At 39.7% G+C, this 26,199-nt stretch overlaps 1 protein-coding gene across 3 annotated transcripts; it reads left to right on the top strand.

Annotated features, from left to right (window-relative positions):
• The first annotated feature begins 1,608 nt into the window (after positions 1 to 1,608).
• LOC121299771 (MLX-interacting protein-like) lies at positions 1,609 to 22,473 on the top strand. 3 transcript variants are annotated; one of them, XM_041227811.1, is made up of 17 exons: positions 1,609 to 2,111; positions 8,506 to 8,612; positions 9,000 to 9,085; positions 9,242 to 9,331; positions 9,475 to 9,516; positions 10,383 to 10,548; positions 11,403 to 11,492; positions 11,902 to 11,975; positions 12,460 to 13,105; positions 14,009 to 14,115; positions 14,678 to 14,801; positions 15,192 to 15,316; positions 15,590 to 15,706; positions 16,389 to 16,516; positions 17,055 to 17,178; positions 18,468 to 18,597; positions 20,197 to 22,473. In XM_041227811.1, the coding sequence occupies exons 1-17, from the start codon at positions 1,792 to 1,794 to the stop codon at positions 20,313 to 20,315; spliced, it is 2,595 nt and encodes an 864-aa protein (XP_041083745.1). In that variant the 5' UTR covers positions 1,609 to 1,791; the 3' UTR covers positions 20,316 to 22,473. The 3 variants fall into 3 exon arrangements, with proteins under 3 accessions (XP_041083745.1, XP_041083744.1, XP_041083746.1); XM_041227810.1 differs by having other exon boundaries at positions 10,314 to 10,548; XM_041227812.1 differs by lacking the exon at positions 20,197 to 22,473 and having other exon boundaries at positions 10,314 to 10,548; positions 18,468 to 18,605.
• Positions 22,474 to 26,199: the final 3,726 nt, after the last annotated feature.

The following is a 26,199-nucleotide window of genomic DNA, read 5'->3' as shown; positions in this document are numbered from 1 at the left end:
ACCACTGATGCTTAAAACAGTGAGCTGTGAGTTATTCATTCATTGCATTATGTATTTATTTATATATTAGGGGAGGGCATAAAGCCACAGATTATTTAGTATCTGAGCCAGAAGAACTCAATGTCGCCTGGCCTGAATCGCATTGTTTTTTATGCTAGTTAATTCCAAACAGCTCGAAGCATGCTGGGTGTGGCTAGTCCAGCACACAGACAGCCGTCCTCATGCACATGATAACTTACTGTGGCTCTCATTATTAACAAAGGGTTCTTCAGTGCATTCAGAGTGCCATTGAAGACTGTTTTGTGTACACCCCAATGTTGAGGGTATGATAATGTGTGTTGACTGCAGAGTGAATGTGTTCTGATAACCGGAGCCTGAGAGAAGGGCAATGTTCAGACAGGCGCTGATAACACTCCACTCAGATCACCAGCTTTGAGATTATTCTCTTGGGAACAGAATGGAGAAGCATGCTTGAAGAATATCTGTTTATCTTCCAAACGACACCAGCGCTTCCTGTACTACACTGTAGCACTCATCTGCTAAGACCATGCCCATTTTCAAACCACTAAGTTTGCTAAGTTTTCTGTACCAGTGCCATTTTAAGCTCCTAAAAGCATTTTTTTTTTCTGTGTGATCTATAAAATCTATGTGAATTAATGAGATATTCACTTTAAGGACAGCTGAAGAAAAGGATGGAAATGACACTTAAAAGACTTATGGTTGATAAAAAATAAGTAGAATTAGTCGATTACTGGTGCAGACCAACATTCTCTATACCGTTAATGTTAAAGTAATTTTGGTCTGTGAGCATTCTATAATGGATAACATTAACGTGACCCATAGACCCTGCACTGGGTACTGGGCCTCTCTATTGTGATGGATTATAGTCCTATACAAGGTTAGTCTCAGGACCACCAGATTTTATATATATATATATATATATATATATATATATATATATATATATATATATATATGTACCCCTGACCATATATACCATATATATAATTGATTAATTCCATTATATAATTAACTGTTTAAGGGTCTGGATGGAGGTTTTATTGATTCAATTAAACAATTTAGAACAAAGTTAAACAAATTGATTTTTGCCAAACGACTGAAAAAATGTAATTTGACTATGAAAAAAAAAATTATAATCTGCACGTTTACTCATCATATAGCAGTCTCCGGGATATCATGAGTTGTCAGTAGCTTTGAGTAATTATAGTACAAATACAGTTTTAAAAAACAAAACAAAACAAAAATCCCAGCAAAGTAAATAAATACTCAAGACTATTAGGTAATGCATTCATATCCTGCGCAACTTCTCACATTCCAGAGCTACAGAAATATATTCTGTTTCAAGACTTCCAGTCACTTGGGCGTGCCCCCCCCCCCCCCCCCCCCCCCCCCCCCCCCCCCCCCCCCCCCCCCCCCCCCCCCCCCCCACCCCCCCCCCCCCCCCCCCCCCCCCCCCCCCCCCCCCCCCCCCCCCCCCCCCCCCCCCCCCCCCCCCCCCCCCCCCCCCCCCCGCCCCCCCGCCGCCTCCCCATAGGGACGTCACGGTGCAGTGTCCAGGCAGCTCAGTTGAGGGTGATTGTAGTTTGTTTGCCTCTTTTCCCGATCTCCTAGACGAGAGAGATAAAGGAAGAAAGAAAGAAAGAAAGAAGGAAGCGAGGTACAAAGAAAAAAAAAATGACGAGTTGGGGGAACTTCACTGACGTCACGAACGCAAAATAGTTGATTAGAGTTTCGTTTAAAAAAAAAATAATAATAATTAAAAAAGATAAAATGCAGAATAACACCATGGCTGCGGAGGAGGTACGGGTGTGCCGCCGGGCCCCCGTGGCTGTCAAACAGGAGCAAGACGACGATTCAGACGCTGAAGAGCCGAACCTGGGGCTCAAGAAGTCGGATGGACAGATCATCCACAGCGGTCACTTCATGGTCTCTTCGCCTCACAGCGAGCACCCACCGAAAAAGGGCTACGATTTCGACACGGTCAACATGCAGACGTGCCAGACGTACTGCTTTGGGAAAACGAGCACCTCTCACTTCTCTATCGATGCATCTCTAACCAAACTGTTCGAGTGTATGACCCTGGCGTACAGGTAAATATCTTACAAGCACAGCGGCCTGCAAAACGAGGGCAGTCGGAAACACGCTGGTGTGCGCGTTTCGACCCAGAGAGTCTCAAAATTGTACACTTCTTAACTTGTTTAGTGCCTCGCAAGTTTTTTTTTATTATATATATATATATATATATATATATATATATATATATATATATATATATATATATATATATATATTAACGCTGTAAACACGTCATATGTAGCCACCCGTACACAGCGCTCCTTTGTGCCTTTGTTAACGTTATGTTTGTATTAAAGCACCGTGTTAACGGTTGCAACACATTTTCACATGTGATAAAAACAGGAAGATAGAGAATTCTAGTGCACAATGTAATATTATGAATTGCGCGAACAAACCAAAGGGAGGTTCATTTTAGACTTCCATCTTCAAAACAAGTACAGATGTACTGTAAGTTGTAGCTGATAATGACTAGGCTATTGCAGGCGGGTATAGAAGTAATACAAAAGTGTGTGAATTAAAATAAAAAGATGATTTGAGTGCAATCCAAATACATCTCCACTCAGTTACATATGCAGAGCTGGCTGGCTGCCTAACTGACCTGAGCATTGTGTGGAGATGGTTGCCAGTGATCCTGTTCAGGTAATGTATACAGGCACCAGTAGTTGGATATCGTATCAGTATTAGTTTGTTCAATGTCAGAATACACCTGGTGCAGCAAGTAAGGTCCACCCTGTCAAAGGAACACTTATTAAATTGGACTGTTGCTTTTTTTTTTTTTTTTTTTTTTTAATGTAGTTGTTCACCTGCAAGAAAGATATTTCTTTTTTTTTTTTAAAAGAAGCTTAGAAATGCTAACTGACTGTATTCTGTACCACTAGTACTAAGAAAATATCCACATTGTTACTAATGCAGATTTAACTTGCTAGACTAGTTGCAATGAAAATAGATTTAAAAAAAAAATAAATAAGTAAATGCTGTAGATCTAAAAGCAAGCTTTTTTTCTTCTTCCAATCATTTTCAAGAATGTAAATGCAGGCCTGGCTACACTCAGCCCAGGAACTCTCAGTAGCTATCGTGTTAGAATAAGGGGATTGTCATTACATTTTCATTGCCACCAGATGGTAATTTGGATCCCCTTTCCTGGTTGCTGATGCTGCACTCCTTGACAAAGTAAAGGATGTAGAATTAACTGCATATCCCCTGGGCCCCAGACAGCTGATTGGGATTCAGTGAACAACATAAAGACAATAACGTATGAGAAATTGCATGAGGTTATGTGACATCCCCAGGCTCTGGTTCCACTCCGAGAACAAACTTGCAGTAGTTTGGCTCTGTTGATGTTATGTATTACAGTGAGTTCCAGACACCTCCCCCACCTACCAAGGCATCCAAGTGAGGGAGGTTATGGACTGATTACAACAGAGAAGGTATACTGTATGTGCAAAACACTCTTCCACAAGTGACTGAGGATGTAAAGTACCTGACGACTCATATACCACTTTAGGAAGGAACATTTAAAATCACTACAACAATGGAATATAAATACTGCTGATGCTACGTCCATGGAAATGCGTTTGAGCTGGCACAGATTTAATAGAAAAACCGTCAGCAGAGTAATCCTTCCTATTTATATTACTCTATGGCCTAACGTATTGATACGTGTGTGATCTTGACGATTTACTATCTGTTGCTCTGTTAGGATCAGTGTTGTTGCCAAGAAGTAGAACTTGAAGCCAGTCCTATAATATGAATCTGAAAAAAAAAAGAAAAAGCTAGTTATGTCAACTCCTGGAAAGATTCTGCAGCACTTCTGTACACTTTTTAAAATGTTTTTATTGTACTAAGCAAAAACATATTTTGGCATATACATAGAGTATGTATTTCTAGGCTGGAATATAATCTGATATTAAAATAAAACAGACTTTCTCATAAGAATGCTAATCATATTGAAGAATAGGTGTGCTGTGTGTTGTCTGTGCACAGCACTGTGTAATACACTATGGCACTGTACAGTTAATGTTTTAAACCAGGGCAGATACCGGGTGTGTGGCTGCAGTGTTCTAAGTATACTGTAGGGAACTCTAAGCTTGTAGCGGTCAGTCTCCAGCTCCTGTGAAGAGATTCAGGATAGTTTATTTTGGCAGATCTGCAGCACATGTGTGGTTGTTTGGTGACTGCTTTGGATTAAGTTGCTAAAAGGACTGTAATCCTGTTTTGTCAGGGTTGTGTTGAGGGGAATGGAGGGATCTTTTGTCTGCCATGTATCATGGCAGTGTCATAGCATTTGGCCATAACTTTAGTTCTTTGCTAATGGTTTACTTTTGTGTCATAGCATTTGACCATTACTTTAGTTCTTTGGTAATCTTGTGATGGATCACAGCGAGTATTAAGGTACTTTATTAATATCTTATTGACGTGTTAATAAAATATGAGTTGACAGGAATAGCAGTGGATATGGGTTGAACCTGTTACTAGAAACATTGCAATTATGATGCAACCATTTCATATCAGTTAGACCTTGTTTTTGTGCTGTTGAAATGTTCGTTTTTTTTTTAAATGTTCCTGATAAGGACTGTGTTGCACCTCTGTTGGGCCGATAGCCTTTTTTGGGAATATGGAAAGGAACTTGTGTTTTTAGGCATACATGTAAACTACATTTATAATACAGTACTGTTAAATCTCTTTAGATTGTAATACAGTTTTAAGCACTTCTGTGAATTTCAAAAATCACTAGCATTAGAGAGAGAAATGTTGGTTCCATGCGTAGTACTTGCTACTGTAAAATATAACCACGCGTTGCTTGTAAAACCATATGCAGTGATAACTTCAGTTATGTATTCTTCACATGCCTTTGTATTGTGTGTAATATTTGTTTTTCCATCTGGTATTTAGTACCGTTTTTGTTTGCTTTTAACAACTGCTACACTGTTGGCATGCAGTAAACATCAGTTTTATTTGCACAGCCAAGGTTTGTTTTCAGCCTGCAGATCTGTGATAAATTGCACTCACTGTTCAGCAATGATCCCCCGGAAATGTGTTATCTGCTACTGTTGTGATTGAGTACTGTGTTTTCTGCACGTTTATGATCACTAAGTTCAGCACCTCATGCCAGTTGTGACTGCTTAGAGAGACCCTGTGTATTTGCCATGTTTAGCTGCTTTTTTTAAACTTCATCAGAGAAGAGAGATTTGAAAGTGTGCAAAGTTTGTTCTAGTTAATAGGGGAGAGTGTTCCTGAATTGCATACCACAGCTGTGAAAATACTTATTTTTTTGATATATATATTTCATTTGTTGTACAAATTCTGCACATACAAAAGCAAGAAAAAAAAAAATGTGAAGGCGTTACTGTTACTGCTGTCCATTGCACTTCTGCTTTTGTTTTTAACTTTATTGACTTTTGATCTTCAGGCAGTTTGTGGCTAATATCCCAGGTCTGGTGAAGTCTGTGGAGATGCATGAAGATGTTTGTAGCTGTGTGGCATGGCTGAGCTCTGCAGGCATGCCGTTTTTTTCTGTTGGGTAGTGGTGTCATTGCAGGTAATTGTTACCTTGCAAGCGTTGGCTTTCACAGTAGGGTTAGGCAGAACCGAGATATCGTGTGTGAAAGCCCTCCTCTGAACCGAACAGTAGCGAGATCCTGTTCATTAATCACAGACTCACGTCCAACTTCAGATGTCTTTTTTTTCCCTTGTTTTTCTAAAACTATCTCAATCCAATGTTTTCACAGTGTTTATTGGTTTCATTTGTTGCGTCATGCAACTATAATTCATTTCAGTGCTAAACTGGGATACACATTTAGTCGTGCGTACTACCTCCACATTAGAGGTTCTTGTTGTTTTTATAATTAATTCCACCTTACTGAGCACAGTCTTTATGTGGAACATTTGGTTATAACAGTGTTGCATGCAGCTTGATCTTGCACGTTATTCTAGATGTCCTCAAACATTACTGTCAGTAATAAAAACACTGTAGTGTGCATAGCATTGGAAATAGGCTGTGCTATCTCTGCCCAAGCAGGCTGTCTTAAAGCTTTACTGGTATGCTGTCCCATTTTACAATGTGCAGAAATGGTTTAGACAAGCTTAGGGCTTCCCCACTGCACCTATTTCCAGAAAGAGTTGATTACTACATGTTAATTACTGCATTTAGGATCCTCACCTGAAAGAGAGCGAAAATGTGTGTTCATACAGAGCAAGGAATGTTTTAGCACAAAAACACTTGGAAAATAAAGAAGCCAGTGCTTGCATTGTTATATCCCAGTAATGATCTGAATTAAAGGGGCAAATATATGTGACTGCACAAATCCATAATGCTAGAGAGCTCCACTGGCACACAAATTTGAGTCTCTGAATGACACTGGTAGCTTTCTGTAGTGCTGTGAGTTGTACATAGATGGAGTTGTTGTTGAGCAGTCGCTGTTATTTTATCCCCTGAGAAATGGCTCTGGTTTCGTGTTTCTTGGTGTGAATAGTTTCTGAGCAAAGCGGACAGCTGATGTTGTGCTGAAGTTAATACCGTGCTGGCTCTGGACCTTGTCTGGCTGGAAACTGCAGTAAATGGCAGTGGTTGTCTTATATATGAAAGTAGTAGACTGATCCCGTAATCCAATGATGAAAAGATTAAATGCACATTGACCTCCTCCTGTGTGAATGCTGTTTCTGTCTCGACACAAACACCAATAATCCTCTCTCTTTTATATCATTCGAAACATCAGAGCAGCGATTGAATCCCACACAGGACAGAGTTCAGTTAAGCAGTGTAGGTCAACAACTGAAAAGGCATTACTCAGAATGGCAATATCGTTTGAAAAACATTATCCCAGCCAAGCTTGGACTGTAGGCTTATACACTGAACAGGGAGTCATTTGGAGATGACAGGTTGCCAAAACAGAGCAAGAAAGCTTTGTATGGTTTGTACCATTAAAGTGTGATGTTCATGTGGCAGGGCAGAAGCCTTGCTGCTGTAAGCAGTGCGTGGGAATGTAAGGCTGGCAGGGATGTGGTTAAATCTGGAGAAACCCTTTGTTTGAGAGCGGTGTTTGGAGAAGGAAAGCCAGTCAAGTGCACCTCAGCCTGGCTCTTGTAAGTTTTGTGTTTAACTCTTTATTTTAGCCCTTGTGCCGTGTTTGCTTGTTTATTGTTGGGTTGTCCCCCTTTTAATAAACCTGTGCTTTAACTTCAGCTTCGGAGTCTTCTTCCTGCCGGTAACAGCCTGGTCGTGACGCTGTCCCGCTACAGTTGCTTTTAGGAACCTTCCAAAAAACTGAAGTACGTTTCAGAGAAAAGGCAAGACTAGTTCCTCTCCAATACAGTACAGTACAAGAGTCCTTACAGGCACATGCATTGTTAAAGCACTCTGTCCTATTCACAGTACAGTGGGCACCATGCGTGTGTCAAGAGCTGTCTATTTGTAGCTTGTGTAATTTAGTGTTGGCTACTGTATCCCATGTTGTCACCCTCAGCCTGCATCTGGTAAATTTTGATGGAGTTGTCTTTCACAGCGATTGATATTGTGCAGGCCTTTGCAGTGGGAGGGGGAACATTTTAGGAATGGCAAGTGGAAATTCTATATGGTCAAAGCGTCCAACATTTCTCCTCTTCCCTGTACTACTTCATCAGTTCTAATTAAGTCAGTTAAAACTCCTCCGTAATTAAACACAGTGTACAGTCAATTCTCGTGAGAGAGAACTCACGTTATACGTTTTGTATAACTCCTACATCTTATGGTCAAAAGAACAAAGTTGGGCTTCCGAGTGGCGCATCTGGTAAAGGCTTGAAGTGCAGGATGTGCCCTATGGCCTGGAGGGCGACGGTTCGAGTCCAGGCTATTCCACTGCCGAGCGTGGATGAGAGTTCCCAAGGGGCGGAGCACAGTTGGCTGAGCGTCGCCCGGGTGGTTGAGGGCTTAGGTCAGCCAGGGTGTTCTCTGCTTACCGTGCAACGGCGACCCCTGTAGACTGTCCGTGCGCCTGTGGGCTTGCCTGTAAGCTGCCCAGAGCTGTGTGGTCCTCCGACACTGTAGCTCTGTGGTGGCTGCATGGTGGGCCTGCAGAGTGAAAAGAAGCGGTTGGCTTACAGCACAGGGTTCGGAGAACAGTGTGTTTACGTCTTCGTCACTCTAAATAATACAATTGAGTATTTCAGATAGGGAGAAAAATGGGGTAGAAATCAATTGGTGACTACTAAGTAAATAAATAAAAAAAGTGGAAACTAGCAAGTGTTTTTGACTGTATCCATATCGCTTGATATTTATTGACTTAAATTAAGCTTGTACGTATATGGTAGACGTGTCAGCTTAATGTTTTTTGTGGGTGGGTGTACAGCAATTGCTATACCTTTTCACGTGTCTAATGGTTTAACATGTCTTGGACTTTTTGTTTTGTTCTGTGTTTTGTTTTCTTTTTTTAGTGGGAAATTGGTGTCACCAAAATGGAAAAATTTTAAAGGACTGAAGCTGCTATGGAGGGACAAAATCCGCCTCAACAACGCCATCTGGAGGGCGTGGTACATGCAATGTAAGTAGAGTTTCAGTCTCCCTGTTGACGCGTCTTGAAGACCCGTTTTGTTTGCTGTCTTGTGTTGACTGTGAAACCGCTAGAGAAGGGTGCTGAAAGGACGCTGCTGAAAGTTGTTGAAACCCCGAAGATCACGGGGGAAGCATAGGTTCATCAAGTGTTCTGGTCCTGTGCCGTTTCTTCCTGGCATTAGACTCTTTGATGCAAGTTTTGATTTAGTTAAACCATTTAGAACAGGGTTGGAACAGTCCCTGAGAGGTAGGGTCAGCTGTGACCACCCATGCATTAACCCTTTGAATAGGTCCTATTGTACCTATTAAATACGACCACAGTTACCCATACTGCACTAGACGATGTTGGTAATAACAATATATCTCTTTCCAACAGATGTAGAAAAGAGAGACAATCCAGTGTGCCACTTTGTTACTCCGCTGGATGGATCAGTAGACATGGAGGACCATCGCAGACCAGAGGTGTGTTGAGAGGACCAGAAAACCTTCCAGAGTCTATTGCATGATGCAGTGCAAACCCCAGACTCGACATGGACGTGCAGACACATGCATTGCTTATCATGTACAAAGTTACATATTCAAAACGAGTTTGTTTCCTTTAATTTTTTTTTCTTGAAGGCAATTGCAACAGAAGGAAAATATTGGAAAAGAAGAATTGAAATAGTAATAAGGGAATATCACAAATGGAGAACTTATTTCAAGAAAAGGGTAAGGCTTAGGCTTTTCATTACTTAACAAGACCATGCAAATATACTTGAAGGTTGCACCATTCCCTGCAAAATACTGAGTCTGTAGATTGACTGTGAATATATTGGAAACAATCCTCATTAAATTGCAATGTTAACTTTCAGTTACAGAAGCACAAGGATGAAGACCTCTCAAGCCTTGTCAAGGTCAGTATTCATTTTACATACAGCACCATTGTATTGATTTGATTGATGAACATCCACAGTGGGCATGGGGCTGTGTGGGTAAAGATGAACAACATTGACCTAAGCCTGTCTGCTGATGGTCATTTTGCCTGTGAGTAGCTGGTCTGTGTTTTTCTTGACCCAGGTTCACTGTTTCACCAGTCCTATTCACCAAAAGGCCATTTAAACAAATGTGCAATTAATGACATTGATTGTAGAACAACGTTGATTAAAGCAAAGTATCTCTTTCAAAGCATGGCACTGCAGGACCTTGCTGCAACCATGTGCCTAATTATTTAATTTAAACTATCAAGAGCCTTGTTACTACTTGTAGTCTTGTAGCGTTTAAATGAATGAAGTGTTCCGTGAAGTAGTCAGATGAAGAAGCTGCAAGTGAGGATCACCAATCTATAGCACATGGGCAGGCAATGTGGGCACTTAACACAACCAATCCTCATATTTATGCTAGAATACTACAGATATTTTCAAATATCATTGTTTTTTATAACATCTGTTTTTTTTTTTTAAATATGTATTTACAATAACTTTTTACTAAAAAGGTTGCTACTTTAATATCTGGATCTTTAAGAAAAGTTAGTGTGCTCGACTATAAATGGTTCAAGTGACTTGGTGTGTACTGTGTACATGTTTGACTCTGTGGCTAGGATTGGATTCCTTGCAGTTTGTGAAGTTTAGAGCTTTTCGTTAAGTTTGTTGGATAATGACATTGCATACAACATCCAATGACTGACTGCGCGATGTGCATTTTGAACACAAAGGGTGCTGGGGAGCAGTACTCGTTGTTTGGGGAATGCTATCCAGACACCTTCTGTGTCTCCTCCTGCCAGGATGACGAGGTGGGGGCCTGGCGGGCGAACAGGAAGGGCCGGGACACCCCGGTGCCTATGGAGCAGGACATTGACATAGAAATGCTGATGTCAGAGTTCACCGACACGCTCTTCTCCACGCTGGCTTCCCATCAGCCCATCCCCTGGCCCAATCCTCGAGAGATCGGTAAGAAGGAACATATGCATTGAAACTTGTCCTCTGCTGAGATCATTTGAGATACACTGCCTGGGTGCATTATTAGTCTCATCTATCCAATTGATTTGGCATTGCCTTAGTGTGGGATGTGTTCTTTTGGGTCCCTTGACTACTCTTAAGAATCGCTGCAGAACAAGACCACTCAATATCCACTTAATATCTGGTGGCTATCTTCTTTCAAGGCAATAATGTACCCAACCTCCGTGCCAGAATTGTGAGCGAATGATTTGAGGAGCGACTGAGACTTGAGGTGTCTTTCATGGGCAGCACAATCCCCGGACCTCAATCCAGTTGAGCATGTTTGGGATTTGCTTGAAAGACGCATTTGTTATCATGATCCGCTGCACCAGTTGTTTGAAATATTAGCGACTGAATGCATAGCCATCTCTTGACACTTTCCAGCACCTTAGTCTGTGCCACATTGTGTCAAGGCTGTGATCAGGGCAGTCAGTAGCCCAACCCAATATTAAGGACCGGTCCTAATGAAGAATTCAAGCAGTGCTTGTTAAAAGTGGTATTCAGGGGATTGAGGGTGCATAATAGTGCACGAAACTGTAGAAATGCTTTAGTAATGACAGTAATCTAGCCAGTAATCTAGGTAGCTTTTTGGAGTTTTTAGAAGTGTGGTAATGATTCTTCAGTGGTAGGGGCCTATAATGTAGTTCTTTAAAAGCTTTTGGGAGCTGGGAATGTGATTCACTGTAGGAGCTTCATCTGCTCACTATACCAACAGTTCTAAACCAGAGAGACTCCTGGAAATGAAACGTTGAATCCCAAGTTTTATTAACGTTGACCTTTCTGTCTTTCTTTCTGTCTTCTAACAGCACATGCTGGAAATGCAGATATGATTCAACCAGGTTTAATTCCCCTTCAGCCAAATCTGGATTTCATGGATACATTTGAGCCTTTTCAGGGTAAGTTTCAATTGATCTGAACTGTGGTGAGTCTGCATTGTTTAAATAATTGAAAGAAGTGCAAACCAACATGTGCAACAGTGTGTGTTAGTGTGTGTGTGTGTGTGTTAATTGTCACTGAAAGCAAGTAACATGCCAGGTTTGGTCCTGTTTCTTTCTGTTAAGATCAATTGAATAGATCCCAATGTGTTCTGTTGACATGGATCACGAAGTGAGCTTCTATTTGAAGTCCTGGCAGCAGCCTTGGAAATCTTTCCTTATTATTGTATATGTTTTTGGTCCTCTCTTGAGGTAGCATTAAGTCTAAAAGCATTACAAGTATCCTGCTTCCGACTATTCCCTTATCCATGATACGTATGTACTACTGATGTGTTGTATTAATCTTTTTTCCAATTTTTTTTTTTTTTAGATCTGTTTCCTTCTGTTCGCTCGTCTTTTTTCCCTTCAGTTTCTTCGATGGCAAGCAGCAGTTGTCCAACTCAGGTAATTACTGCAATGCAGTAAATGTGTTTTGTCTGTTTATGCCTTGAAGGTTTTCTTTGCCAGTTAAAATGCATTCCTCAAGTATTCTGGACCGACAACATGATCATATGCAGAAGCGTGCCAAAAACCTTAGGTTTTTAAGTGGAAGCTTTTAAACATATATTTTTATTTTCTGCTTTGTCTTAGTGAGCAGTTTAGAGGTTTTTAGTTTATGTTTGTAAAGGACCCTGTGATTCTTGTTCATTAAGGAGGCTGTATAAATGACACTGGTATGGTTTGTGTGGTAGGGTAATGCAGGGCAGTGACTGGTGAATATGCAGCTAGGGCTTTGGTTTTTAGACTACAGGGCAGCAGTTGCTAGGCTGTCTTTTCTTTTACGTTTGTATAAGTTAGAGACGTGACGCCAAACTGTTTAACCATGACAGATACAGATGCTCTCTTTTTGTTTGTTTTGCTGATTTTTATTTTTTCTGTTTTGTGTTAGACCTCCATCCTGACGTCTCCAATCTCCTCTGCCAGTCTCAGCCAGGAGCTGATTCCACCCTCTGCTACCCCTGCTGTTTCAAACGCGAGCAATAAGAACTGTTCCAGGGCTGTCAACGCTTTCGGACAGACAGCTGAGTTCAGGCCACAGACACCTCTAGCAAACCAGCAGACGTTTTTACCTGTGTTTCCCCCATTGGTGACCTGTGTTCCCTGTGCAGCTGATGCCGCCACAGTTCCAGCCCCTCCCTCTCCCCCTCCCCAAAACGTTCAGCCCAATGCAGTGCCTCAGAATGGGGCTGGGGGAGTCACTCAGGCCACATTCCCTTCAGCAGAGACTCCTGAGTTTGGATTCAGCAGCACTTTGCCATCGTCTGTCATTACACACACTGCCTCTGCAACCCTTACCCACAATGTTGCTGCTGCTACCTACGGTCAGAGCCCAAGTCTCATGCTCACAACATGCCCTCAAGCAGGGCCCTGCGATGCCTCTGTGATTCCTCGCTTTCAGCCCCAGCCCTCTGCAACGGCTCAGACTTTTGCCCTCCCAAAGCCAGTGAAACCTAAAGGAATAAGGACGAAACAGCTGCAGAAAATCGTGCCTGCTCCCAAACCCATAGTGTTTACAAATACTTTAATAGCACCAGGTAATTCTAGCTGTGGATTTGTGCTTTTGTGGCAAAGGTGGGATGTTTTGACACTGAGATCTCTCTTTTATAAAGCTATACTCGGCTTAAGTAGTGCAGGGATTTAAATAGTCTTGCATGTCTCTCGTCTCTAGTCCCACAAACATGACAGAGACATAAGTCACTGAAATGGTTTTATTAGTTAAAGTCTTTGCAAAATTAAAAAGCGAAGGGAGTGGAAGTGAGAAACACTTTTGACCACAAGGTGTCAGTACAACAAAAGGAATTCTTCAAAAAAATAAACTAAAACAAATTACAGTTTAATGTACAAAATACAGTTCATTCTGTAGGCACGTGGGTTGCAAGGGGATATACAGTCTGGTTTAAGTAGCAAACTGCACAATCTATATTAGACAAATGTCTGGGTACCACAGGATTCAACCAATAGATGCCTTTCCAGACTCAAAGTAATTAATATACTGAATCTGCAATGGCTCTTGCAGGGCTGGTGCTAAGCATTGCTAAGCGGTGTGTGGATGTCGGGTCTTTGAAGTACACAAGATGGCACTGGCCTCTCCAGAGGCTTGCTTGTCATTAAGCGATGATGATGAGTGGATGTTACTGCTCAGTACAGAATCCCCGCTGGTTAAGCACAGTTGGCACGTTCATTCAGTTACTATGTAATGCTGTCTGTGAAATGTGCTCTTTAATGATAGTGGATATCCTTCAGTGAACCAGCACTGCAATATTGTTAGTTTGCATTTATTTCAATTTGCCAACCAAAACTTTTTTTTTTTTTTTAATAATTTGCCCAAGCAGAGTGCAATAGAAAACCTGTTCATTTCATTTTAAAATAACGTTTACTGACTTCTCATTGGTTAAAGGCATGACAATTGTATTATTTTTTATTTTTTTGTTTTCCAGCTTCCTTTCCTGGGCAAAGCAGTGCTGCGATTGTCACCCCTGCACCTTTAAAAAGTGAAGGGGTATCTCCACCCAGTGTTGTCCTTGCACCCGCTGCCATTGGAAGGGTGAGGGGTACTTGAAGGGGGTTATTAAGTTAGGGGGGTATGTTAAGTAGTATGTAGCTTTAAATTATTTTTCTTCTAGTAATATCCTCAATAACTGTTACCCTAAACAGAGATGCATATAATCATACCAATAGAAACTTATCAATGGCTGTGATCATATTTCTAAATGTGTTCAAGACAATAAAACTTGTCAAAACATTTGTTTCTATAAATGCACTTTGGTTGAGCTGGCCTGTTCTGAAACAGAAGAGCTGTTCCTGAACTAGGGTGAAAGCAGCAGAGCACAGACCATCAAAAAATAAAGAGAAAACAATATTTTAGTAATTTCAGTAAGAACCACTTGCAGTCATTGCCAAAAAAAGTTAGTTTAAATAGCAATGAAGAAGAGTATCTGAAGCTACTTATTCTTTAAACCAATCATGTTCAAAGTGTGACTCTGTGTTTTCATTTGTAGATATTTGGCTGTTCTTTTGAATTGATGAATTGCTAATATAATGTAATATAGTCATATATAGTATTACAAACATGTGCTTTTTTTTCTTTTTTGCCTGAAAATCCCCAGAACCCAGGAGTGACAGAGTTCCATATATTGCAACCAACAGTAACCTCTCAACACCTTATCATAGCCAAAGATGAGCTGGGCTCCTCCACAAGCTGCAGAGCGCAAACTCCTTCTCCTACATCTAGTAAGTGAAGGGGGGGGGGGGGGGGTTCTAAACTAGCCACTCGTCTGTGTCCTTTGAATGCACACTGTATATTTTGTGTATATATTTAATGGGACATTTCGAAAATTAACTTGAAATACTGTACTGCTATTATGCTATTCCCATAGACTTTTGTGAAATCATTGTGTAGTTTCTTTTGATTAGATGATAAATAAATAAAATATCAATTTTATATATATATATATATGTATGTATGTATGTATGTATGTATGTATTATATATAAAAATTAATTTTTAAATATATGTTTCAATCCTGAAAGGGAGGGAACATGACAGAAAAAAAATATGTATCGTGTGCATTTCCACGAGGTGGGATGGCAACCTACATGTTTAGTGCAATCTCTTTTCCAGACAGGGAACGTCACAATTCAGGTCAGGGGTCTCTATGCACTTCCGAACAGATTCCCGATCCCCAGTCATCCCAGAACAGCTCCACCAGCAAATCCAAAACGGACTCGTGCATCGTTGGATTTAAGGTTGAATATTTCTAGAGATCTATAAAGTTTGCAAATAGTTTAGTCTCTTAAATCATTTTGTTTTACAGTTGGTCAGAGGGATCAGTATGATCTACTCAAGTTCTTCCATTTTTGCTTTCTTCTTCCTCCATCTCAACACATTTTTAAATATAATGATGTAGCTTTACATCATTCTTCTGCAAGCAGCAATATATTCATGGTTTGTTTTAGAAAGCTCATTTATTGCTGTGTTTTGAGTGGTTTCCGAAATATTTAGTGTTTCTTTCTTAACAGAGCCGAAGAATAACCCACATCTCTGCAGAACAAAAGAGGAGATTCAACATCAAGATTGGTTTTGACACGTTGAACACTTTAGTCCCAATGTTAAAATCTCAGTCAAATTCAAAACCAGTAAGTTCAGTTTTAAAACTGGCTCAAAAGTAAAATACTCCAGTAAAGGCGCTCCGTGCGGATGTGCCCTATAGCCTAGAGATTGCAGGTTCGAATCCAGGCTCTATCGCAGCCGACCGTGACTGGGAGTTCCTAGGGGGTGGCGCACAATTGGCCCAGCGCCGCCCAGGGGGCAGGGACGGCTAGATCGGCCAGGGTGTCCTCGGCTCACCGCGCACCAGTGACCCCTGTGGTCGGGCCGGGCGCCTGCGGGCTTGTCTGTAAGCTGCCCAGAGCTGCGTTGTCCTCCGACGCTGTAGCTCTAGGGTGGCTATATGGTGAGTCTGCAGTGTGTAAACATACAGGCGGCTGATAGCACACGCTTCGGAGGACAGCGTGTGTCCGTCTTCGCCCCTCCCAAGTCAGCGCAGGGGTGAAAATAATTGGACACGACTAACTTGGGGAGAAAATAATTATAATTGACGACGACTAAATTTATAAAAAAAGTGAACTGCTTGACTTCATTGCCTTTTGCGTTTTAGATTCTGATGCATGCATGTTAATAGTAACTGGGTTCAATCACTTTTTATGCTAAGATCAGTAGAGAGTGTGATTAAGATACAAGCTTCTTAAAGGCTAAGCTGCTAAATTCGATTTTAGATGTAGTGCTTGCAGTGTCTTCTCACTATTTTTTTTCTATTAGATAAGTAATGCAGCCACTCTTCAGAAGACTGTGGAATATATTGCCAAGTTACAACAAGAGCGAGCGCAGATGCAGGAGGAGGCCAAACGTCTCAAGGATGAAATTGACACACTCAATACTTCCATCAAGTGAGTCCTTGTCACGTTTATTTCGGTCTTCATTCTTTCGTAGGTTTTGGGTACAGACGTTTTATTCTCTTTCAACCCCCCCATTTAGGGTCTTGTCTAAATGAAGGTGACCCTATTAAACCATACTTTGGAGATGAAGCTTACTACCTCTGTAGCTCTGAATCAAAGTTGAGTGCCCCTTTACTGAGCCGCCAGCATTCCTTTCTACAGCCCCTTTAGGAGACTGGGCTCTCAAGGCTTAGTCTGTCAGAGCAGCAGCTTTTTCCATTGTGACAACAACAGAGAGATGCAGCTTTTATAAATGACCGAACAGGAATGCCAGCTAGACTCCCATTGCTTAGCAGTTTAATCCATTCCTGGTTTTCTTGAGTTTTTAATGAGTTTTTATCTAGATGCTGCAGCTAATCAAGCTTGTAAAACTGCTGTGTCTTATTTCCAGTCCTGCTGAACACATGACCATGTGACCGAAGCGTTTGTGGCACGTCTCTTGGTGTTTCTTGCTTTTGTATTTCTTCACCTCCTCTTGTCCTTCCTCAAGTTCTTGCCAGCAGCAGCTGCCTGCTACGGGAGTACCGATAACACGCCAGCGCTTTGATCACATGCGGGAGATGTTTGATGACTACGTGAAGAACAGGACGCTTCAGAACTGGAAGTTCTGGATAGTATCCTTTCAGCCGTTATTTTGAGCAGAGGGTTATAGACACCCGCATCCTCGGATGTTGTCAAAGGTTTGGGCTTCCCTTAATAATAATAATAATAATAATAATAATAATAATTGATAATTATATAAAATTCTATTTGTTTTTAAACAATTGGAAGCTTTTGCTGTACATACTTGGAGCGCATGACTAGCTAGTAACTAGTAAGTCTAGTAACCTCCCACAGATTTTTTTTTTTAATCATCTGCTCACATAAAGTTCCCAGTGTTCTGATAATGTACCCCAGATCCATGACCTTTTTCATCTTTCTTGCTTTTAGCCTGCTAATACATTTATCTTTGACTTAAATGTATCATGGGGAAGTTTGGGGTCGGAATATATTTCAAAGGAGGAATGACCGCATTTTGTCACCTGGGGATCTCTTCAAACTCTTATTTCTGGAAAGATGGATAGAGATAAGATTAAAAAAAAAAAAGATTCACACTTTGACATTCAACCATTTTGATGACTGTATTATCTCTTGTAGGGGATGTACAGCTATGACCAAAAGTTTTGCATTACCTGAAATTTTAGGATTGAGATGAATAAAAATAAATAAACAAGCTATTTGAACATAATTTAGGTTGTTTTTTAATTTAAAATCATGTAATCAAATAAACTACAAAATAGGAAGCTGTAATACAGCAGTAGTGCAGTATTTCATGTTGGATGTCGACATTTTTCAAGTTGCCAGTTTTCTTTAAGTATAAGTAACTGCAAAGCGGTAGTTAACATAACAATATTCAGCAGGTTTCATTCAACTTTATGAAGCACAATTAGTTAATTCAATAGGGTGAGGCAAAACTTTTGGTTTAATGTGCATTGCTAACAGATTGTTCAGAAATTACAAAATGCATGGACATATTAGTGTAGCTGACCTGCCCCTGATCTTCTGGTAGAGGGAGAACTTGCTGGGTTTACTGTGTGTTTGGTATTTGTAGCTCGTTTTCATGGTAATTTATCCAACCCGCATGCGACCTTAGCCGCAGGGCTTGCTGGGAATGAACCACCTTCATCCATAAAACTTGCTTTGCGTGGAAACCCTTCACTAAACTTGGGTAGGCTGTGTCAAAGGGATTGAGGAGGAATGGAGGAGAACCCTGATCAGATCGGGCTGGCCATCAGTCTGTTCTGATGGAAGCGAAGACAATGGTGATTTATAGAGGTCGTGCATTTAAAATCCAGAAAGGCTTCTCTGTGCAATTTGTTCTCGAGGTGTCTAAATTTGAATCCTTAACCCTTTTGTCTAACAGTTCAGCATAATCACTAAACCGCTATTCGAGTCCTTCAATGGAATGGTTTCAACAACAAGTTTAGATGACATGTGTAACACCACGCTGTCCTGGCTGGAGGAGCACTGTCCGTTGCCTGTTCTGCGGCCAAGTAAGTAAAAAACCCACAAAGAGGTTTACTATACTTCATTGTTGTAGCAATCTGCTCCTCTTTCACTGCATGCTGAACTCTGGAACCAACACAACTAAATAACAAGCCAGTACCAAATACTGGTTAAAATGGGTTAATACGCACAAGGAAATATAGGGCAGTATTGAATTAGATTTATGTATTGATAAAAATTATACTCTAAACTCCTCTCACTATTCTCTTCTGTCATCTCTCACCTTTGGGATCACTATAAGGACTACTTTATGCATTCTGTTTTGCAACTGCGTTTATTAAAATGACTGCATTATCTTATCTGCCATGTGCAAAAGACTGACACTGCAAACATGGGGAAAGCTGAAACTTAAAAAAAAAAACAAAAAAAATGCTGAGCAGAAGCTCTGTGACCGCATCCTCTCAATGATAAGTCTTAACAAAACGGAAATGCTCAGTGATAAGTATTGGGTTTTTTTTCCGGGGGTTATTTTTACTTACTAATTGTACAATGTAATTCCGCCTGTGGAATATGCAGTGTTGGAGCTATCCAGTCCTCTTACACTCATCGCTGACCAGGCATGGCACACTCTTTGCTTGACCCATATGGTGTAGTAATTGTGTTCATGTGGTCCTACTAAACCTCTGATGTGTGGTATTAGCAAAGGATTCCCTATGATCTTAGGTCAGTGGTTTTCAATCTTATTTATTGATTTATTTTTAAACTGTACCTCTTCTGTCTGGATGTACCCCTTTACAATTTCTGCTCTGCTGAATGATGCCACAGTAAAAGGCTAAATCTAATTAATACATTTCGTTTTTTTTTCATTGTTTTATTTAATATATAATTTATGTCATAAGTTTGGGACTGATTAAACTGTTGGCTTAGGACAGGATACCGAACAGTAATTTTTAAAACTTTGGATGCACAGAATCAGGAGGCAGTATTTGGAAATCTCTTTGGAAACTGTCTGCTTCACTCACCTTAATATTAGAGTGGAAATCTGCTCACATGGATAACTGTGAATCTATTCTATGCTAACCTTTGAGCTGCCAAACATAAACATTATATTTATACACAGTGCTTTGAGATAATATATAATACTGTAAAAAAATATATAAAAAATAAATTCAACATCATTATGTTTTTTCACTTTCATTGTTATTTTTTGTATTTCTTAGTCATCCTGACCTTTAGAAGGACCCCCAGGGGCACATGTACCCCCCTTTTTGAAACCCCCTGTCTTAGGTGATCGTGTTTGGAACAGGTGGTGAATATGCAGCGAGACACACTGCAGATATAACGCCACCCCTTACACTGTGAAGCCCGAGATTCAAAAGTTTAAGACCTGGTAACGCAGGAAGGACCATCCCATGGGTGGTAAAGGCTACACACATGGAGTCATGCCATGTTTGAGTTATTGTATTAGTTGATTGGCCTCAGTATGTGATACACGGAGGGGAGTTGGCAACTGCTGGTTTTATATGATTCTGGGTCTATTTGGATACTTGATACAAATGTTAAAACAGTTAACAGGTGCGATAATGTAATCAAGATGTCATCTAATCCTTTTTGTGACTACTTGTTATTTATTTCCTCTTCTACAGTGGTCTTAAGCACCCTGCGCCAGCTCAGCACCACAACCTCCATCCTGTCTGACCCATCGCTTTTACCTGAGCAAGCAACACAGGCCGTCCGCAAGATGAACAGAAGCGGAGAATCTTAGCAAATAACTTTTGGGAGCATAGGGGGTTCTCTTCTCAAACTGTCCCTCTCAGTTATAGGGATTTTTTTTTTTTTTTTCTCTCTTGCTCTTGCACTAAGCAGTCCAGGCTGTTAACTGTACAATCCCAATGCGATGGCCATTAATCCGCAGAGGTCTGCCCTGCCGCGTGTAGTTGTTGCTCTCTCTCTGGCTTGAGGGCTGGTCTCAGGTACGCTGTGGTCGAAGGAGCTGCTGGTGTCCACAGTGAAGCACCATGCCCCGGGAACGAGTCGTGCTCGCGGCCCCTAGGGGTGCAACACAGCTTAGTGAGCAGCAGAGAGGAACTATGCATGACCCAGGCTGCACTTTTACAGTGTCATTGAAAATTTTGAAGACTCTTTGTTTAGGTAAAGGGAAATGCGTGAAGATGGAATCTTTAATTGTTTTTTTTTCTGTGCTATCTTTTCTTTACATATACGTGCACACAACTGTTATACAGTATGATTTTCCAAATATGTTGTTTTACGTGGGGCAGATCTAGATCTATAGGTTCGTTTTAGTTGTGGTTCTGCCTGGCAAGCACGTCTGTCTTATTTTAATTTTTTTTTTTTTTTTTTTTTTACTGGTATAGTGGATGATGTGTATTGGGAGTGTCTGTTTTAGAAGCAACATGTGCACAGCTTTTTCTGTTTATTTTATTCGCGCCTAAAGAATTAGCCAGGTTTGTTTAAAAAATCAGGTATATTTGTCTCGCTGTTCTTTATCGTTCATTGAAGCTCTTCAGTCTGTACCTCTTCCAGTCTTGTAGTTCAGCTCATCTTGCAGAATGCCTTAACACAGGCTTCTTGGGGGTGAAATCTGAAAGATCCTTGTAAACTACCTTATTTGAGAAATATATCCATTGTGCCAGGGTGCAACATTAACCCCACACCTACAGAAAATACAGAACCCAGCAATGACCTGCTTTTTAAATAAGTTAGTATTGTTGATCCCTGGATTATGGTGAGACTTGCACAATAACACTGTGATGAATCATTCTAAATTCCAGGTTCTATATACAGTAGGTGTAACAGTAATATATGGATGTATTTACGCTCAAGTGCTCAGGGATATATACATGAGCTTATACAACTACCAAATATGAAGTTCAGGGACAGTTGACACAAGATACATTGGGTCATATTCACAAAGCATAGTATCCAGTGCTTACTTAAAAAAACAAAAATGCTTTAAATAAGTAACTTGGATACTGAGGTTATTTTAAGAGCTGTGTACCTTTGTTTGTTGCTAGTTCTGCAATATAAATACTTTACACCCGCCCTCTCTATAGATATTTTGTTTGACATTTGTAGTGTTCCATTTTTTTTTGCATTTTCACATGTTCTCACACTTCATGTTTTTTGGTCCTTTTGATTTTTTAGCTGGTTCTGTGTGTTGACATGTGGAAATGTATGTTTGTATCTGTTTTCTGTTCCAGATACTGTAGGTGCATGCAGTTGAACCTGCTTGGACAAAATAACAAAAGTCCTGGACAAACACGTAGACTATTTTTAGTGCTTGGTTGCAACAAATACATTACTTTTGTGACCTTTAAGTATCGGTGATGGTGATCTTTTAGGGCATGTGCCTACAGTGTTTTTCACTCGCATGGTAATGCCGATGCTTTATGCACCAACTACAGAAGTAATACTGCGCTGCAGATGCTTTTGGTTGACAGCATTATCTGGTTTGACTTTTCAGTTCTTGTATATAATAAAACACCCCTCTATCCCTCCGCACCTGATCTTTATTCATATGAGGAGAAAACGCATGGGTGATATTACCACGTTTTTGGCATCAGAACCTGATGGGTTTATACCAGTTAGTTATAGCAACTTTTATGGAGATGTTAAGTGTATTTTACTAGTTATTAATCTCCGAGGGAATGTAAATACAAGGAAGTCCGTGTCATATGTATGACTTGGGGTGAAAAGCTCCTTGCTAAATATTACAGGTTTTTTAAAAAAAAATTTAATGTTATTTATTTTTTATTGAATGCGTTTCATCGAAAGCACTGTGAAACGCAGTCCAGAAAAAGTGCTATGCAATGAAAAAGTTGGTTTCAGAAAAGCTGTCGAGGCGTTTACATGTATCTTCCTGTCTGTTTATTTGTTACTGTGAGATCATTTGATACTTGCTGCAGTGCTCTTAACTTACAGACATGTGATACTATATAATGTTTTAATTATATTTATATATATATATATATATATATATATATATATATATATATATATATATATATATATATACATATACACATATGTAACCCTAAGCTGAATTATTTTACATTGTAAAGACAGTAAAGGGTACTGTTACTGATCTTTGTAGAATTGAGTTCTGCCATTCTTGAGAATGAAATTGCTAGGCAATCTGTTTTGGATGTAAAACTGTAAATATGTTTTCCTATTGAGTAAACAACTTTTTAAAGTCAGATGTATTCTGTGTTTCTTCATTTTAAATGCTATTATCACATTGCTTTGCCACATATTAGGTATTGTGTGAACCTGTATAACTGATCGTTAAACGTAAAAGTTTGAAATTATAAAAAAAAAAAAAAAAAAAAAAAAGGTTAAAAGTAACCTGATGCCTCCAAAACACGATTAGGGGTTTAAAGATAGAAAGGTTTCCTTCTTGAAATATTTAAAAATGACAAATGTATTAAAAATAATAATAAATGCAAATGTATGTGGAAGGGACACTAACAGGAGCTCATCCAGGTAAGCTTCCAATGCATTCTCCAGAACATGCATGTACTGAATCTTCAGGTATAATGACCTGATTATGTTATTGGCATATACCCATCACAGCACATTCATTTGTATTGAGCCCTAACGAAAGGAACTGAAAACTCTGTCTTTCAAGTGCATGTCTGCTCAGTACACATCAAAAGGGGCATTTGAGATAGAACACCACAGAGGAATACAACGCTAGTTATCTTGTGGGCAACTGTGTGCTTGTGGCTTGGTGTGCCCACATTGAGTCTGTGAAGTGGCACAGTGGAGATTCCTGCAATGGGGACACTTCTAAAGAATTTGACTCGGTTACATTGTGAACAACTCACCGTTACAACCGTACAGCAGTCTTGTTTTCCTAGAATTTAAGTGTTTTCCGTTTAATTTGAACAGGAAAGATGAAGCGACACTGATTAAACTACTAAAATAATGTTATGCAGTTGCAGATTGGCAGGGTCAGAATTGCATCAGTCATTATCATCAGTCGGTTGATGACAGGCGGTTGTACTTTACATCAGCTATGTTCATCAATCAGCAGTCGAACACTGAATAAAACGGGAAGCAGTCAGTTTATGTACTGTAGTTGGAGAAAAGCACACAGACAAACCCACAGTGAAGACTGATGAATGCATTCATTATTTATTTAGAACTGCAATACATTATATTCATAAGAAAGGTGTAAATGTATTGAACATCAAACTTTAGTGGATATAGCATGTCAAATAAATACATCATTAATACATTATTTTCCCTTTGTAAATAAATAAATACAATAATTATTTTCAATACAAAATTGTAGTCATTGATTGTGTTGTAAAATACAATACAAACATAAATCAAAACAATAAATAGAAGTTCCAAAAAATAAATGCAAATGCATGTCTGCACATATCATTAGACAGACATAAATGTCCCTGAATTTAAGATAATCTTAACAGTGACTGAAGAAGTTATTCAACTTTGCTATATACTGTGCATATAGGTCAAGAACTTTGTTTCCAAACTTTTTTAGCTGCACCACATTGTAATCCAGATCCTCAGAATTGAAGTGTCCTGGCACTGTCAGGTTATTATTGGTCATGATGTGGATCTGCAGAACATTTGTTTGGTGTATGACTTTCTTGAGGTCTCTTGTAAGCGAGTCTTCAGCTAATTTATTCTGGTTGCGCAGTGTTAGATTAAGAAATTTCTTAAATGCAAACAGGCAATTGTGTATAAAGGTCACGTTTAGTTCTTCTGGGATGGGATAGGGGATGAGAGGTACGGTCATTTCCTCATAATTAGACTTGGTGTAGCGATGTTTTTCAGTCTGAAATAAAAACAAAAATACAGCCATTAAAAAAAAAAAAAAAAACATCATCAAAGCTGGATCAATGGAAAAATTGAATTACTGCACCAGATATTTTTAAGCCTCTATCCTGCAAATGTCTTCCTCACAAGTTTATTTTACCCATCAATGTTCCAGGCAGAAGAATAAAATTCCTAAGATAACTGAATGCCTTAATATCATTGAAAAGGCTAGTGCAAAAGTTTTCCCTTCGGAAATAAACTGCAATTGCCATTGCTCTCTAAGCCAAACTCAGTAAACACGGTTTTGTGAATTGCATATAGTTCATTTAATGAAACTCACATATGTTTTCAAAAGCTGGTTCACTGAACTGTTCATAAGAGTGGTCAGTTCTTCAGCTGTTCTACAGGTTGTGTTGCTCAGAGGAAATGATACAACAGCAGCAATAAGAAACATGAACAGCATCCCTCTTAGTCCTGCAATGGAAATAAAGAAACAATGTAATGAAAAGCCCTTTGCATGCATTCTTCTTCATTGCAAAATCTGCTAAGAAAAATAGATAAAGCCTTTGTAATATATTGCCAATACATATACATTACAAATACTACTGATGTATGACCTTCTCACTCCATAGTTAAAGCACGCACACACACACACACACACACACACACACACACACACACACATATATATATATATATATATATATATATATATATATATATATATATATATATATACATACAATTATTTATTTCAGCAAAAATGCTAATTCAAAAGTATTCAAATTGAATTGGCTACAAGTGGGACTTCTCCTCTAACGGCATAGGAAATATAATTCCAATATATGGCAAAATGGATTCCGTAGCATACCAAGCAATATTGGCCAACCATCTGAAACCCTCCACTACAAAACGTGGTTTAAACCACGAATGGCGTTCCAACAAAATAACGATCAACAACTGTAGAATGATTAAAGAAGAATAAAATCAAGGTTCTGGAATGGCCCGACCTAAATCTGATTGAGAATCTATGGTATGAGTTAAAGAAGGCTGTGCACACGAAAATTGCTCAGAATTTGAATGAACTGGAACAATGTTGCGTTGAAGAATGGTCAACAATCACTAGGAATCATGCCAAACGAGGGTTAAAAGAGGTTATTATGGCTAAAGATGATTAATTTAATTCACCTTGTCAGGGTATGAATATATACAACTAGTTAAAAGTAAATGATGTCAAGTGCATGTCTCTTGATAGTAAATGTATAAAGCTTACCAGCACTGAAGTCCATGTTGAATGCAGCTCAAGTTTTTCAGTATGATTCAACCCTGTTTCTGCACCAAGAAGTTTCTGAAAGGATGCTCTGCTCACTCCATATTTAAAGCAAACTCAACTTGATTCATCATGGAAAAGGAACAGATATCACCCATTTCCTCTGCATGAATTGTATGTGGTGAGAGGAAATAACGCTGGCATGGTCTTATCCAGTGATCTAACTCCTCACTATCACAGATCTTACGGACCCTGTAATACATCCAATAATGAGATTGTGAAGTGTTCTACAAAAAGCCCCTGAAAAGCCCCAATATCAATTCTAAAAACTATTGCTTTACACAGTGAGCAATGGAATAAGTTACCTAGTCAGGTTCTTGATGCTGAATCATTGAGATCCTTTGAGACCAAACAATAAAGTTTCACAATCAATCATATAGAAACTGGAGGAGCATGATATTGATATGTAGAATGTCACTGCTGTCCTCTGGCACTTGCCTTCAAAACCATGTAAGAATGTCAATATGTTGGTTTGATGCACCCAACGAATGACAGTGTTGCCAAAAAATTC

Source organism: Polyodon spathula, chromosome 25 (assembly GCF_017654505.1).
Source record: "Polyodon spathula isolate WHYD16114869_AA chromosome 25, ASM1765450v1, whole genome shotgun sequence".
In the NCBI taxonomy this organism is placed as follows: domain Eukaryota; kingdom Metazoa; phylum Chordata; class Actinopteri; order Acipenseriformes; family Polyodontidae; genus Polyodon; species Polyodon spathula.
This window is presented reverse-complemented; position numbering and strand designations above follow the sequence as displayed.